The sequence below is a fragment of the Ranitomeya variabilis genome, chromosome 4, assembly GCF_051348905.1.
Source record: "Ranitomeya variabilis isolate aRanVar5 chromosome 4, aRanVar5.hap1, whole genome shotgun sequence".
In the NCBI taxonomy this organism is placed as follows: domain Eukaryota; kingdom Metazoa; phylum Chordata; class Amphibia; order Anura; family Dendrobatidae; genus Ranitomeya; species Ranitomeya variabilis.
The window spans coordinates 567,631,136-567,648,540 of NC_135235.1; the positions used below are offsets into that span (position 1 = coordinate 567,631,136).

The window sequence follows — 17,405 nt, forward strand, 5'->3', positions numbered from 1 at the left end:
GGCCGAGTGCTATGTGATGTTTTATTGGAAAGTACTTTGCTGTGTTATACGGTAGTGTGATACGTAAACCGTGGAGCCACTACAGGACAGACTAGCAAACTTCCAATAGGGCTGTTCAGTCGTATTGGATGAGAAAGATGGGTCTGCCACACTTGTCCATGAGCTTGTGTTGCAGCTCCACTACATTCAGTTCACCGTACACGACCCTGTCCATGGCCAAGAATGGCTTTGTTTCTGGAAAATAAGGGTACCTTGTTAATCTAACTTCTTACACATAGTCATCTTGGGTTTTGATTCACACCCTTCCTATCAACTGGTTTTTATTTCTAATATAGGTGTCCCTCCAGCAACTGGAACTGGTACTGTTCTCCTCCACCTGTCTGACGTCAATGACAACACCCCACAGTTGGTTGCACCGTTCTTACAGAGATGCGAGAAGGACAGCAAGATGCCACTTATTGTCGAGGCTACAGACAAAGATCTGGATCCATATTCTGGACCCTTCAAGTTTGAAATCTCGGCAGATCATTCCAGAAGTGTGAAGGAAGTCTGGGATGTCAATCAGAACTCTGGTAAGTCCGGTCCTGAGCTTAGTTACTGTACAGTGCTGAATTTAATGGGATTATGGGATTTACCACCAAATATGTAAAATAGCTTTCTTCCAGAAGGAAGACCACTATAATGCCACTTGTAGGTGATGATTCTAGGGATACAGTTTTCTGAGCAAATATTGTTTTCTTATTTCATTTCTTGTGGTATTATTTATTTGTTGCAGACAAATCTGTTGAAATCCTAATGCGGAAAAGCCTCCCTAAGGGAAACTACACCATCCCCCTGGACATTTATGACCGACAGGGATCTTCCAGCGCACAAGTCCTCAATATACGGGTGTGCAGCTGTCCAGATGGAGCGAGTTGTGAGAAGTTGGATCCGGCCTCACATAACATGGGCCCTGGGGCTATTGGGGCCATTATTGGTGCTGTGCTCTTGTTCCTATGTAAGCCTATAATCAGTTATGTACTTATTGCATTTTCCTGCTGCTCGTTTCGACCCCACGTTTCACAACGAAATCACACATTTTAATAGGAAGCCAATTGTGGTTTGCTCAGACAAAATTATTAAGGCTACGTACCACATTGAGCTTTTGATGTTGCAGATTTTATGAACTTATTTAAATTCGGTTACTTGATTTTTTTTTTATTGCGTGTTTTTTTTTAAACTTGCGTTTTTATTGCATTTTTTTTATGCCATGCTACTTTGTTTTTGAAACTTACTGGTATTTGGCTTGATCATCTGCTGATCACATGCATTTTTCATGCGTTTCTGTGGCATGCATGTGCGTTTTTTTACTTGCAGATTTTCCACATCTAATGCAAGTCTATGGGAAAATCTGCACATAAAACTTAGCGTACTTGCAAGAGAAATTAACATGTAGTGGACTTGAAATGCCCAAAGCAAGTCAGTTCACACTGAGTAAAAAAACATAGTGGGCATGAGATTTCTGTAAGGCCACGTGCACACGTTCAGTATTTAATTAGTATTTTACCTCACTATTTGGTCAGTGTTTTACCTCAGTATTTAAACAGTATTTTACCTCAGTATTCGGTCAGTGTTTTACCTCAGTATTTAAACAGTATTTTACCTCAGTATTCGGTCAGCATTTTACCTCAGTATTTGTAAACCAAAACCAGGAGTGGGTGATAAATTACAGAAGTGGTGACGTGTTTCTATTATACTTTTCCTCTGATTGTTCCACTCCAGGTTTTGGCTGACAAACACTGAGGTAAGAGACTCAACAAATACTCAGTGTGTGCATGTGGCCGAAGACTCTGCATTTTTGATGCAGCGAAAATACGCAGCGTCAAAAACCCAGCCAGCAAATTCATCATAATTTATGCTGGAAAAGTCACATAAATTATGATATAAATATAATCCAGTGGCACACATTAAAAGGGGCGCACGACTATGAATTAGGGACATCTTACCCAAGCGCACCCTTCATTAAGACTTGGGTACAATACACCTTGTTGAATGCGGGCCTTGCAGTGGAGAACTTACAAACTCCAGACTGTAGGATTTAGGCTAAGTTTACACAAGGCGTTTTTGCTGCCTTTTTATGCTAATTTTCAGCTGTTTTTTACAGTACCAGCAAAGCCTATGAGATTTCAGAAGTTTCATGCACACAGCTTGTTTTTTTGTCATCAGTATTTTGTGCTTTGCATGGTTTTCTGGACATAGGGCATGTCACTTTTTCCAGTGCTTTTCACCCATTGTCTTGAATGGGTGATTGGAAAAACGCACCAAAAATGCACGTATCATGTTTTGCAGCATTTTTTGTGCTAAAACCTCATTCTTTGGAACAGGACTTTTTTTTTCAATACTAAACTTTGTCAGCATATGCACAAGAGACAAATCTAGCATGCCAAAACTGCAGCAAAAACATGCTTTTTTATGTAGCTTCTTTCATGCCACGAGGTCAGGTTTTGCTGCAGAAAAAAATGTTGAAAAAACGCCTAGTGTGAACTTACCCTTAAAATGAGGTTCCCAATGCTGCGTGTTTCCTCTTGTGCTTTGTACATCTCTAGTGACTATACTTTTCTTTTTTTTCTTGTAATAGTGGCATTATGTTTGCTTATGTGCTTCCTCTGTGGCGCTGGTGGAAAGAATCTTCATAAGATCCCTGGAAGTGATGAAGGCAATCAAACCTTGATCCAGTATAATGAGGAGGGGGGAAGTGTGCTCTCTCAGGTAAGCTGCACAACCATGACACCAGGGGGCGCTGTGCAAGTGTCAATTAGAATGCAGGCCCCAAATGTTGGAAAAGAAAATACAAAGCAGATCATGTGACTACTCTCATAACATAATGTGACCACTAGGTGGCATTGTATTACATTTTCATCTCACCACCAGGTGGCATATAGCAGGCCCTGATTCCAGTGCCAATGCCATGTGGATTTATAAGCCAAGTTTAATAAAATGACCGGGCAGTAACATTACTTGTACCAGGCATCGAAGGTGTATGCATGGTAATCTCAAATATTCAAGACTAAATGGTCAAAGGTATATAATAAATGCAGGAGACTTATCTAGCTAAATGCATCAGAATTTTGATGCAATTTGCTGCAAAAAAAATTCTCTTAGGACACACTGTTTATTATGTGTTTTATACCCTTTCTGTGCCGAGTGGCTTAGCGGTGCTTTCGGTGATAGAAAGGTAGTCATTGCATTTATATGAATGTGTAGCAGAACAGCAACAGGACTCCCCGATTTACTATTCCCAAATATTGCAGAATATTTTTTTCTTGAACTTCATTAATATAAATGGAAATATGTCCTATTATTAATGCACTATTCTTTATATACCAACAGGCGTCTCCAGCTGTTCTCCTGGTTAATGGAAATGGAAATATGGATCTTGGCGTAAAGGTAACATTATGCCACTTTTGTAAACGTCATAGACCGAATTCATCAAAGCAATTTAGGAAAATTCTGAGGCAAGCTGCTTTGAATAGTTCCAAAAATGTTGCTATTTTTGGCCTTTTCACTCCAGTTTCTTCCAACTCTTAAATGTGTGGATCTGGGGTTGAGACCCTGCCAGAGGTCTTATAATTCATAATGAGCTGTGGCATTGTCTATGCCAGAAATCTTACTCCTAAATCCTCTTAATGAATAAGGAGCATCTGACTTCAACACGTCCTCTCATCACTGGTGTTGATGAATTGGGGTCTCGGCTCAATGTTTTTGGCCTCATGTTTAAGCTGTAAGGATACAGTCCTGCACCATTCCCTTCCATATGTCTTAGTACTTGCCGTGTCACTTGGACCACGATGAGAGCCAAGACCTACATAGGTCCAGTAAAGACCCCATAGTCCTGTATGGGACTACTATTTTGAACAGGGATGTGCTAATGCCTTACATGAGACCTTACTAGGAGCGTCCCTTGTTGGAATCATCACCTGCTATACTTATTAGATTGTATTCACACCTGTCAGTTCTTTAAGTACAAGCTTAGATTCAGTGTACACTGAAGAAGCAAAGCTGCAAGGTAAAGCATGGTTGAGGGAAAATTTAAATGGGTTGTGGCAACTTCTTAAACTGTAAACACAAGGAGCTTTGCAATTTACGTCTTATTAAAAATGTTCTTTGTTCTCAAGAACGGAGGGGTTTTTTTTTTCATTTTTTTGTTTACTGCTCATTTCCAAGGTTACTGGACACTTCTGCAGTCTTTCAGAGGTGGCCGGTCTCCTAGGCAAGGAGTGCGCATTTGCAAGCAGTTTTGTATATAGCTTGTAAGCGTGGGTCTGAAGCTGACCGGATTGCTTCACTGATGCATAGTTCTCACCAGTGGCTACCATTAAACTAATCCGAACTGTCAGTTTTCAGGAGCACACCGTTCCCTGGCAAACAGGAAGCCGGGGAGACCTGTGCTTCTGAAGATAGATGATAAGACAACCAATAAGCGACAAGGCTTGAGGTGGCTTTACTTTAGTACTGATTAAAAGTTGCTAAACATGTAAGCAAGCGAGCATTACCCATAGAAATACCTTGTAATGCCGATCACTTTAGACAACCACACATCTGCTTCAATATTATGTTCCCTAATTGCAGGAAAAAGAAGCAGTCGGACGAACCCTCTCGAGCACACTACAGAGGCCTCCGTATCCATCATGGGAAACAGTGAGTGTCTAGCATATTGGTATTTTACCACTTCACAAGTCCTAGACCACACTTATAACAAATGTCACTCTTTCTTGCATTAGGATGGAGTTGGGCGATCCCCCATATCACGGACACCTCATCAGTCCTGGGAAATGGTGAGTGTGACCTGGCGTCAGCAAATAGCTGGCTTGTGCACTGTTTCTCCAGATAATACCATTTACATATGATCATGTTCTCTTCTATTGCATTGTACTTGTTGGTGCAGTGGGTGCCTCAGAGCTGCTGATCCTGCTTTTACGGGAAGCTGCAGTATAGCTTTCCAACGTCTAATCAATGATTAGCTATTTGATTCAACACATACGATTACTATGTAGATATAGTTCTTCTCTAAATATCTACCCCCTTCTGAAATCCAAGTCATGTTTAATACTGTAGAAAATGAGAAAGCCTTATATACTGGTCTGATAGCTGCTACTGGCAATTATGTGGCTTCCGCTGATGCCAGGTCGAAAGATCTGGGGCTTCTCTTCAACTCTGCTTTGTTGACTGGGTGAGACTGCCGACGTGATGCTGATTGACAGCCGGCTCCCCGCTGCCTAACTGCAGGAAGCCAGATGTCAGTCAGCGTGATGTCAGCAGTCACTCCCTGTCGACAGCAGCCCAGAAGAACAAGAAGAACTGCTCAGTTGACGTGAAGCAGCTTAATCTCTGGCGTACGGTAAAGCAGGCAGGTTGGTGCCTTTCTCTACCTACCTTTTAGTTTTTAGGCCCATAGTACAAGAAAAAAAAATTGTCCTGGGCAACCCCTGTAGGTACTTTAAAAAAACAAAAACAAAAAAAAAACCCCATCCGTAGCTCAGAGTTGCATTCACAGTTCTGCTGGTTGCTATTACTACAGTCGAATAGTTACCGTAAATGGGTTTTTCAGTCATATGATAAGGACCAACGCCCAACACCCTTACCAATCTAAGATAGAGGACCCATCTTGAAAGTAAATAATTAATATCATATGACCGCATAGCCTCTTTATGTAAATGAGAGGACTTTTACATTGGGAAACGTTTGATTTCTTATCACCAGGATGGCGCTGGACTTTTAAGATCTGCCTCTAAGCGAACAGGGCAAAATCAATCCTGGGCACAGGTAAGCTTCAGTAATGACTGGTGGATATTAATGGGTGAAAGACATATTTTTTAAAAATCATGGATCATGAGCAATTCTCCAGTGTGAATGGTTTACCCATAAGCAGATGAAAGCATATAATAATTCAAAGGAGGATTGGTCTTAAATGACTGACTACCCCCTATATGTTTAGTCTGACTTGATAATGGATCTATAAAGGATGCATAAGGAGCAGCAAAATTTTATGATGTAATTAAAAGGGACAGGTGCCTGTTCTGTATAGCTGTATATTCATGTGTCACCATCTCTGATGGACTCAGGGACTCACTATGGATTTAAAGACAATCTGTCACCAGGTTTCTCTTTCCTAATCTGAGGGCAGCATAACATAGGGGCAGAAACCATACTTACCGCACTGGATCACTTACTGGGCTCCTTGCTGCAGTTTTGATGATTCACTTTCTGCTGCAGCTCTGCTAGTCTTCACATTGAAGAGCTCTTATAGTCCCACCTCTACTACTGATTAACAGCTTTCTGCCTACGCTGTGCATTGACAGAAGGAAGCTGCCATTTATTGGTGGGGTGCAGATTTAGCCAGAGCTCATTAATATCAAGGACTACGTAACGAGATCACCACTAAGAATACTAGCAGAGCTTCAGCAGATATAGCAGTATTTTATCAAAATTATAGCAAGAAGCCCAGTAAATGACACCGCACTAACATTATGGTTTTTGCTCCTACTTTATGCTGCTCACAGATTCTCTTTAAGTATTTATTCATAGTCTGATGTAATGTGAAATCTGTTTGCGTAACACAACATTAACCCTTTTTCTTCCATTGTAGGGAAACCAGACCATGCCGAGCCAAAATGGCACATGGCATCAGGTAAAGTCATTACTTTTATATATTCCCTGTGTTAGTAGATGAGAACAGCAGCCAGATCAAGTCCTAAACTAGAGAACGCCACCTAGATGCATAATGTCTGTGCAATGGCTTGATTGTCTTTTAGACATTTAGACATAGTTCTGGTATCCTGTGAGTACATTCCTGGCAAAGTACAAATAAGTTGGTATTATTGCCAAAAGCATGCAATGAGATTATTATGCGGTTAAAAGATGGAAACATTTTGTTATTTTTTCTGTGGGCATTTCTGCTTAGTAAACGGCATAAAAAAGCACCATAACCGTAATGTATGAATACGGCCTAACATATCACCGATAAGAAAGGTGTAAAAGGATGATCTGCATAACCTGACATAAGACACCCACACATTATTTCTTGGTATTTGTGATGGAGATGATAAAATGCAAATTTCTCTCGTTACAACAAGCCAATGCTGAGCTTTACTATATGAAACTACAATGTATTTTAAGCAATTCCCTTTTTCACCACTAGATGTCCTTACACTAAAAGATATGATTATTGCCAATACCTAAAGCATCTGAGTTCCTTGTAATATAGTAGATATTGAACTATAGGCAGGTAGAAGGTAATCACTTTTGTATTTACCTTCTATGTCCTAGCTGCTTGTAAAATCCTAAAATCCTAGTACATTTGTTACTAATTAATTTTTCACGTGTTGTTTCAATTCTAGAATGGCAAATATGTAAGGAGTGGATCCATTAAGAACAGACATGACAATGTGTTTGTAGAGAAAATTGGAGAAATGCTCAGTCAGGTAAGCAAAAATCTGGGTTACTGTTATATATGGATGTATCGGATCAATCGAAGCAAGTGTGACGTAAAGGAGATTGCATAGTTAGTCCTGGTATGCTGGAATGCCATAGTATTACGATTGGTGAAGGTTTGACTTTTGGGAACCCAGTGATACAAAAAAAAAAAAGAATAAGGGTCCGTTTTTACTCTTGTTCTATACAGCGACCCCACCCAGCAACCCATTGTGCAGGGAACTGCAGCTCTGCTCTATTTAAGGCACTATATTAATGGCCCCAGAGTACAGCATAAATAGAAATAAACTCTGGACCAGCGCTCTTCCTCCGATCTCAGAGCTGTGTCCCCCTCACCAGTCATCTGGTATAAACTTGTCCTGTGACTGCTGCAGCCCCTGATTGGCTGCAGTCTTAACTATACAGCTACAGCAAAGCCACAGGGTTTCTTCTGCTTCTTTTTCCATTTTTCATATTGATAATCCATTCATAAAATCTATGGACAGCTGTGTATTATTTGTTCTTCTGGGATGCTTATGATTATGAGCCCTAAAAACTACATCTCCAGCGCTGCTTTACAGTATGCGCAAGGGACTGGGGTTTCCCAAGAAAGGACACATCCTTTAAGAGTCTGAACTGGAAATGTGCTCTGTCTCTTTACAAGAGGTCGATCATTATCAGTTCTCCATTATACTTGGGATAGTTTACCTATTAAGAAAAATGTGGATTTCTCAGGATTTACAGTGGGGAAAAAAGTATTTACACAGCCACCAATTGTTCAAGTTCTCCCACTTAAAAAGATGAGAGAGGCCTGTAATTGACATCATGGGTAGGCCACAACTATGAGAGTCAAAATGAGAAAACAAATCCAGAAAATCACCTTGTCTGATTTGGCAAGATTTATTTTTTGCAAATTATGGTTTAAAATAAGTATTTGGTCACCTAAAAACATGCAAGATTGTCGGCTCTCAGAGACCTGTAACTTCTTCTTTAAGAGGCTCCTCTGTCCTCCACTCATTACCTGTAATAATGGCACCTGTTAGAACTTGTTTTCAGTATAAAAAACACCTGTCCACAACCTCAAACAGTCACACTCCAAACTCCACTATGGTAAAGACCAAAGAGCTGTCGAAGGACACCAGAAACAAAATTGTAGCCCTGCACCAGGCTGAGAAGACTGAATCTGCAATAGACAGGCAGCTTGGTGTGATGAAATCAACTGTGGGAGCAATACTAAGAAAATGGAAGACATAGAAGACCACTGATAGTCTCCCTCGATCTGGGGCTCCTCGCAAGATCTCACCCCGTGGGATCAAAATGATCACAAGAACGGTGAGCAAAAATCCTAGAACCACACGGGGAGACCTAGTGAATGACCTGCATAGAGCTGGGACCAGCGTAACAAAGGCTACCATCAGTAACACACTACGCCACCAGGGACTCAGATCCTGCAGTGCCGGATGTGCCCCCCTGCTTAAGCCAGTACATGTCCGGGCCCGTCTGAAGTTTGCTAGAGAGCATTTGGATTATCCAGAAGAGTACTGGGAGAATGTCATATGGTCTGATTAAACCAAAGTAGAACTGTTTGGTAGAAACAAAACTTGTCATGTTTGGAGGAGACAGAATGCTGAGTTACATCCAAAGAACACCATACCTAATGTGAAGCATGAGGGTGGCAGCTTCATGCTTTGTGGCTGTTTTTCTGCAAAGGGACCAGGACGACTGATCTATGTACATGAAAGAATGAATGGGGCCATGTATCATGAGATTTTGAGTGCAAACCTCCTTCCATCAGCAAGGGCATTGAAGATGAAACGTGGATGGGTCTTTCAGCATGATAACGATCCCAAGCACACCACCAGGGCAATGAAGGAGTGGCTTCGTAAGAAGCATATAAAGGTCCTGGAGTGGCCTGGCCAGTCTCCAGATCTGAACCTCATAGAAAACCTTTGGAGGGAGTTGAAAGTCTGTGTTGCTCAGCGACAGGCCCAAAACATCACTGCTCTAGAGGAGATCTGCATGGAGGAATGGGACAACATACCATCAACAATGTGTGCCAACCTTGTGAAGACTTGCAGAAAACGTTTGACCTCTCTCATTGCCAAAAAAGGATATACAGTTATATGAAAAAGTTTGGGCACCCCTATTAATCTTAAGCTTAATGTTTTATAAAAATTGTTTTTTTTTGCAACAGCTATTTCAGTATCATATATCTAATAACTGTTGGACACAGTAATGTTTCTGCCTTGAAAAGAGGTTTATTGTACTAACAGAAAATGTGCAATCTGCATTCAAACAAAATTTGACAGGTGCATAAGTATGGACACCTCACCAGAAAAGTGACATTAATATTTAGTAGATCCTCCTTTTGCAAAAATAACAGCCTCTAGTCGCTTCCTGTAGCTTTTAATGAGTTCCTGGATGAAGGTATTTTTGACTATTCCTCTTTACAAAACAATTCCAGTTCAGTTAATTTTTATGGTCGCCGAGCATGGACAGCCCTCTTCAAATGATCCCACAGATGTTCAATGATATTCAGGTCTGGGGACTGGGATGGCCATTCCAGAACAGTGTAATTGTTCCTCTGCATGAATGCCTGAGTAGATTTGGAGCGGTGTTTTGGATCATTGTCTTGCTGAAAGATCCATCCCCTGCGTAACTTCAACTTTGTCACTGATTCATGAACATTATTGTCAAGAATCTGCTGATACTGAGAGGAATCCATGCGTCCCTCAACTTTAACAAGATTCCCGGTGCCGGTATTGGCCACACAGCCCCAAAGCATGATGGAACCTCCACCAAATTTTACTGTGGGTAGCAAGTGTTTTTCTTGGAATACTGTGTTTTTTTGCCACCATTCATAACGCCTTTTTGTATGACCAAACAACTCAATCTTGGTTTCATCAGTCCACAGGACCTTCTTCCAAAAAGAAATTGGCTTCTCCAAATGTGCTTTTGCATACGTCAGCCGACTCTGTTTGTGGCGTGCTTGCAGAAACTGCTTCTTTCGTATCACTCTCCCATACAGCTTCTCCTTGTGCAAAGTGCGTTGTATAGTTGACCGATGCACAGTGACACCATCTGCAGCAAGTTGATGCTGCAGCTCTCTTGAGGTGGTCTGAGGATTGTCCTTGACTGATCTCACCATTCTTCTTCTCTGCCTTTCTGATGTTTTTCTTGGCCTGCCACTTCTGGCCTTAACAAGAACTGTACCTGTGTTCTTCCATTTCCTTACTATGTTCCTCACAGTGGAAATTGACAGGTTAAATCTCTGAGACAGCTATTTGTATCCTTCCCCTGAACAACTATGTTGAATAATCTTTGTTTTCAGATCATTTGACAGTTGTTTTGAGGAGCCCATGATGCCACTCTTCAGAGGAGATTCAAACAGGAGAACAACTTGCAAGTGGCCACTTTAAGTAGCTTTTCTCATGATTGCATACACCTGGCTATGAAGTTCAAAGCTCAATGAGGTTACAAAACCAAAAAAAGTGCTTTAGTAAGTCAGTAAAAAGTAGGTAGGAGTATTTTAAACAAGAAAATGATAAGGGTGCTCATACTTATGCACCAGTCAAATTTCGTTTGAATGCAGATTGCACATTTTCTGTTAGTACAATAAACCTCATTTCAAGGCAGAAACATTACTGTGTCCAACAGTTATTAGATATATGAAACTGAAATAGCTGTTGCAAAAAAAAACAATTTTTATAAAACATTAAGCTTAAGATTAATAGGGGTGCCCAAACTTTTTCATATAACTGTATAACAAAATATTGAGATGACCTATTATTAATGACCAAATACTTATTTTCCACTATATTTTGCAAAATAAATCTTGCCAAATCAGACAAGGTTGTTTCTGGATTTGTTTTCTCATTTTGACTCTCATAGTTGTGGTCTACCTATGATGTCAATTACAGGCCTCTCTCATCTTTTCAAGTGGGAGAACTTGCACAATTAGTGGCTGACTAAATGGTTTTTTCCCCACTGTATGTCTTTTTACATCAATTAAGGAATTTGCTCCTCAGACCTTGTGGGGGCTTCACAACACTGAACCAGACCCCAATCAGAGGACAATAAAGCATTCACACTCCTTATCTATGAATTGTTTCAATATTCATGGCCACAACTGTTTATCACTCTCCCATACTGATAGTTCTGCTTAACGGCACTTGTCTTATCTATTACGTTTTTTCTTTCTGTGACGTGTTGTGTATAAATATGTGATTCTTCAGATTATGTATTAGTCTATGCCTGATGAAGAAACCTGAGCAGTCTCGAAAGCTTGCAATTTGTTACCATCTTTTCAGTTAGCCATTAAAAGGTATCAGCCACTAAGGACTCTCAATTCTAAATAGATTTCTCAGGAATAATTCATGGGATTGCAAATATCAAGGTATCATTATACAACTAGGAGGGTGATCCTACTCACAGATTCTCTTTAAGGGTGTGAATTGTTGCAGACATCACACAGCTCCGCTCCTTACCGGGCTGTAACGATGCGTAGGACTTTGGTGTGCACCATCAACTTGGTTCATATACATCAGAAAGGCTACAAGTTGTTAAAAGTTAATCTGCTATAATAAGCATTTTACTGTGTCTCCGAATATTACAGCTGCAGGGACCAGATTTGATGGCTCCAGACAGTAACTTTTTCTGCTACGTGGCATTTTTCCTAGCTCTGCACATAATTACACCTTCCACAGCCCGGAGATTATTCATTGGTAACAGAGCCAAGTTACATTCGGCTTATATAAACCTAACACCCTTCCAGCAATGAATCCGTTTATATCATTACACCTATGGGTACGCCCACCATCGCCTTCAGTAACAATGGGCAAAGCAAATAACATGGCAAATTAGCCGACACCATAAGTGTTAAGTACGACTATCATGAGTCATGACTGGATCACGTCCAAGTCCGAGGAATGTACACCTTGCTCATATTGTGACTGTAATAAAACCCATCAAAGCTGTTGTCATGCTTTGTAATCGGACGCATGCACGCCTTTTAGAATAAGTCACATGCGTGTCAGAGCATGCCGTGATCTGCTACCGCTTGTCAGTTCCAGCCCAGGTGCTTGATCAGAGAGGTCAGCTCTGCAGCACGAAACTCAAGCTGAAATCTGATGATGTTCGGGATTTTTCCCATTCTTGGTATCAAGATAGGGTCAGAATCTTTTAGCTCGTTTGGTTTCCAGTACGATGGAGAATAGAAACTTAAATCTGGTAATGGATGCAATCAGACATGGGGAGTATGAATATAAAAATGTATTGCCTAGATTTTTTTGCAGATAGAATTTTTTACATTTTTTTTTAAATGTTTTAAGCTCGAAAAGAAACTGTTGCCCTTTACAATAGAAAATGTGGCTTAAGAGTTGTCCACTATTGCTTTTTGTAAGCAGCTTCTTTACTGCCAAGAGAGCAGGTTTTGCTTGCGGAACAAAACTCAGCAAAAACGCAACGTGTGAACATAGTCTGTGCTTAATTTCTCTATCTTCTCTATCGCGCCACCACAGAGGGAAATTAACCACTGCATAGCATCAATGAAAATCAGTGGGTTGTCTGTGAAATGTTAGACAAGACAGGTCCTGTACAGAAAAAGACTTTTTGTCTGAATTTCGAATAAGACACCCCCCATTAACCCACATTAATGCACAACCCGTTTAATATCTTTACCTCTCTTACTTTCCAGCGACTTCAGGGCATGAATGGCGAAGATGAAATAAGCACTTACAAGCCGCGCACATATGCCTTTGAGGGGGAGCTAGAGCGGATTGAGTCAATGGACTCATTCACTTTCCCAGACAACGCCATGGACTTCACCTTCTTGGATGATTTTGACCCCAAGTTTTCCAAACTGGAAGAGATCTGCAAGAAGTAATGCTGTGCCGTGTGGACCATGGACTGTTTCCACTCTGCCTACTATTGCACTGAGCAATCTTGGGGAATGTATCTGAAAAGGATTTCACAAAGGCTTATTTAGCGAGAGGTTGAGGGGAATGAATTATTGCTTTGCTGCAGATGCTTTATTATACACTGTGTATTGTACTATTTCCTTTTAAGCACAGAAACTGACAACGTGGATGAATGGGGAGATGAGACAGTCCCTGGCCACTAAGTGATAGACTGCTGTGATTGACTGCTGAGAACATCTCTGGACAGGCTGCTGGGATGATTGCATAGGCAGGAGCTATGGAAATACAATGCTCTGGCTCATTTCTGGACAAGATAGACTGATTGCTTAAATAGTGTAGATGACGGGAGGATGGCTGATGAGGAGCCCCTGGAATGAACAGCCGGACAAGACCTCTGCTGAAATACCTTGCATCTAATTTAAGAACTGATAAGAGAGAAAAGCATGGCACTGCTTAATGGGGCTCTCCAGCCAGAAGCATTTATGATTTGTCCATTGGATCAGTAATGAATGCTAGATCGCTAGTGGTCTGACCCCTTCTGATCTCCCAGCTGCAAGACCACGGTTAGGAGGGGGTTTAATGCAGCATCGGTCACGCACATGTCCTGCCTCTGTATTCAAAGTCTATGGCACTGATGGAAACAGCCGAATATAGTAATCTGCTGTTTTTTTACCAGCAATATTATCTTTAAATGGGTGACGCGACCGATCTAACATTTCCATCCTTTACAAAGACTAGGTGATAAACGCTTCTGGAAGAAATAGACTTTTAAAGGGGACCTGTCACTTGGTTAAAAAATTGAGCTAAATACTTAGTAGAAATGCCTGAGCTCCCTTGTTTCTGCTGCTTTTTTCCACTTTTCTCTGCATGTTGCAGAGATATTCACATTTCTTTCTTGTGGAGCACAGTATGGGAAATCTGTTTGTAGGGCAACTGGGCGTTTCTTCAGTCTTCTCTGGTGATATGCGCTTTCACTCCATCCTCCCAGATGCTGTCAGTCACAGCTTAGCAGAGTCTAAGCCTTATAGACTGCTAGATCAGCTACTGAGAGGTGATGTAAACGCTCTGGGAGAGAGCGGTGAGAGTGCATGCCTCCAGAGAAGACTGAAAAAACTCCTAGTTGACTGCAAGCAGAGATTTCACATACTGCGCTCCGAAAGCTACAAATGTGAATATCTCTGCAATGGAACGACGCAGCACAAAACGGAAATGAGCAGCAAAATTATGAGAGCGCAGGGATTTTAGCCAGGTAATCAACTCAATTTTTTGAGCATGTGGCAGGTCATCTGTAACACAGGGAGGCGTGAAAAGAGGCCAGGTGTGTACGCAATCTATTGCTGAGTCTCTTTGTATGAAACCTAAGTACCCGAATGAATATAATATATATACTGTATGTGTGTTAAATAAGCCGATATGGCTGTAGTAAGAAGTAGATAGTTCCAATTGATCTGCTGTCCTGTGGTGTTTCAGTAAGTACTTACATTCCAGCGGAATAACCATTCTGGAGCATCTTTTCTTAAAATTCTGCATTGTGCTTTTCCTCCTGAAAAATTGATGGATTGATTGATAACTGAGTGTTATTATTCCTCCTGGTCAATAGGGTGCATCCATACACTGTCTGATACTGTCAGCGCAGATTGGATGGCACAGAATATGTAGGCACAGATCCTGTAGACAAGGGAAACGGCAACACTCACTTGTCAATTTATTCATCATTTCATGGAGTAATTATAGAGGAACCGCACAATGCCGAAAGCGAACAAAAGATGTTGTACCATTTGCATACTATGGAGAATGTACGTATTAACTAACGGGTCAGGATTGCTGAGGGATCCTCTAAGATTATAAGACCAAGAGAGCAGCTGAGGGAGACGGGCATGGCTTTGCCGTGGGTGTTGGGTGCCAGAGAGCTTTGTGGTTTTCTGACCGCTGGAGAAGCACAATTTGGAGATCACTGCTATAACCCAATCCTTGAAAATAGAAGTACAAAAGTCTGCTGGAAAATACTAAGAGTGTCTGATACTTCCAGCTGGGCAGGATCTGCTTCACATATTCTGCAGTTTACTTGATGGAAACTATATAGAAGGATTGGGATAGTAGAATTAAACAGGGATGGGCTTCTCCGAGCTTACTTCCATTTTTCTAGGTATTTAAATGGCTTTTCTGTATATAATGTATTTCTGTGTGAAAAGAGGATGAACAGAACCGTCCAACATACGAACAGAACTGTATCTACCTCCTCATCGCACACTTGAGCTAGTGAGCGCCATATTATACAACGGATTCACTTTACAAAAATATAAAAAATACAAGTTTATTTTTCTTTTTTGCTAATAATAAAGCTTAGTAAGCAACTTTCTAATCAACTTTGTGTTCGAACGTCAAACCTATTATTTAGCTCTCTCCTTACTGTCAATGAATAAATGGCTCTAGAGACTTAAAGGGAACCGATCAGATCCCCTGCCTGCTCCAATGTAGCGGTATACAGCAGGATTTCTTTAATCTGATCATGTCTATTTTTTTGTGCTGTGAATACAGTACAGGTTGTCAGGCTCTGGATGTGAGCTGAGAATGGATCTATTCACTGACAGCAAGCTGCACATTTTTTAAATAGTGGGGAGTTGGAACATAGTGTATCAGAAAGTTGTAGAATTTTCAATGGTGCCGTTATCAAGCTTTAAATAAATTCATAAGCCTCCAGCTTTTCAAAATTGCTGACTTCTCTTTAGTATAGGCATATCAGTTAGTTATCATATAGTGGTGGTCCAAATCTTCGCACCCAAACCGATCTACTGATTGAAGTGAATGAGACTGAGATACTGAGCTACAGTACTAGACTCAGACGAGACTAAAAGTATTGAGCTGTGTCCAGTATTAGAACGAGGTTGACATTTCAAAAACTTGATCGGTGGGAGTGATAAGTGTGGGGGTCTCATTCTCAACAACTTTTCCAATCGTGCCAAACCATAGCAAAAAGTGGTTGGTTTGAGTATGTTTCTGTGGACAGGATTTAAATGCCATTTTGAATTTAAGATGTTAAGTATGGACAAGCACTATTATGGTACTGATGGCCTATTTTAAAGGGGTTGTCCATATTTATGACTTATCCATTGGATTGGTGATCTGACACCTGGCACTCCACCAATCAGATTTTATTACCCTCAGTGGCAGGATGTGCACAGTGTACAGAGCTGGAACACCACAGCTCTGTGCGCTGTGTACTGGTGATCAGCTCCTGTTGAAGAACATAGGAGCCGATCCATAATACCTGGCAGCAGCCACTACACAGGGTATGGAGCTGCGGTGTTCTGCCAAAGGTAAAAAAGCTAATCGGTGGGGGTGCCAGGTGTTGGCCCCCAGCCGATCTGATGTTGATTTACTTATCCTAAGGATAAATCATCATTATCAAAGTAGTGGATACCCCAATTAAGGATAGCCCTTCAGTTTTGTAGAGCTGGACAAATCTGTCCTAAAAGTGCCAAACTCTTGTAACAGTGAATAACTTTTGGAAAAAGTGTTCGGATCTTCTTGCCTAATAAGTAGCACTGGGGAAGGCTGGTGACTCATGGATCTCCGACTGTTGATTTTTACAAGTTTTAATATTTTTTTACACCTTTGTACAAATTAAATCTGATATTTTGCTTCGTGTAAACATTGTGAGCGGTTTCATATTTTGGTTCTTGCTTTAAGAAAAAAAATACAAATAAAACTTTAATACAATGTGGGGGTTCATCAACACTATCCTATGTCTATGTGATAACTTTGGTGTGTGTCTGTGTGTATATATAGGCCAAAAATGGATGTCTTCTTACTGGGATACTGTAAGATATTAAAAGAGCGCACCACTGCGAAAAAACTTTGGTAGAGTAGATGACGACAAGCGATAAATCGCTTACCTGAAAGTGTTGTGCAAAGAACGGGTACAATTCTGGGAATGGGGTATCTGGAGCTGAGCGTGTAGAGCAGCAACTCAGACCATTATCATAAAATAAGGGAAAAAAATGGTTGTAGTGTGAGTGATGTCCATCAAGGATTATC

General features: G+C 40.9%; 1 protein-coding gene and 1 long non-coding RNA gene across 3 annotated transcripts in view; one reads left to right on the forward strand and one right to left on the reverse strand.

The window, feature by feature from the left end:
* The window catches only part of LOC143765799 (uncharacterized), a 119,364-nt gene extending 116,566 nt beyond the window's left edge, over positions 1–2,798 (reverse strand). The window contains exon 1 of the long non-coding RNA XR_013213461.1: positions 2,529–2,798. This is a non-coding gene — a long non-coding RNA (uncharacterized LOC143765799). The remainder of the gene's footprint in view (positions 1–2,528) is intronic.
* LOC143765798 (cadherin-like protein 26) overlaps positions 1–17,108 on the forward strand; it is a 128,787-nt gene extending 111,679 nt beyond the window's left edge. Inside the window, exons 11-20 of one of the 2 annotated variants that reach the window (XM_077252842.1) lie at positions 336–572; positions 776–997; positions 2,618–2,748; positions 3,370–3,426; positions 4,609–4,677; positions 4,761–4,814; positions 5,740–5,802; positions 6,626–6,667; positions 7,377–7,460; positions 13,145–17,108. In XM_077252842.1, coding sequence (XP_077108957.1) covers positions 336–572; positions 776–997; positions 2,618–2,748; positions 3,370–3,426; positions 4,609–4,677; positions 4,761–4,814; positions 5,740–5,802; positions 6,626–6,667; positions 7,377–7,460; positions 13,145–13,333 — 1,148 coding nt within the window. In that variant the 3' untranslated portion in view covers positions 13,334–17,108. The remainder of the gene's footprint in view (positions 1–335; positions 573–775; positions 998–2,617; positions 2,749–3,369; positions 3,427–4,608; positions 4,678–4,760; positions 4,815–5,739; positions 5,803–6,625; positions 6,668–7,376; positions 7,461–13,144) is intronic. The other variant, XM_077252843.1, reaches the window with a different exon arrangement.
* The last annotated feature ends 297 nt before the right edge of the window (positions 17,109–17,405 follow it).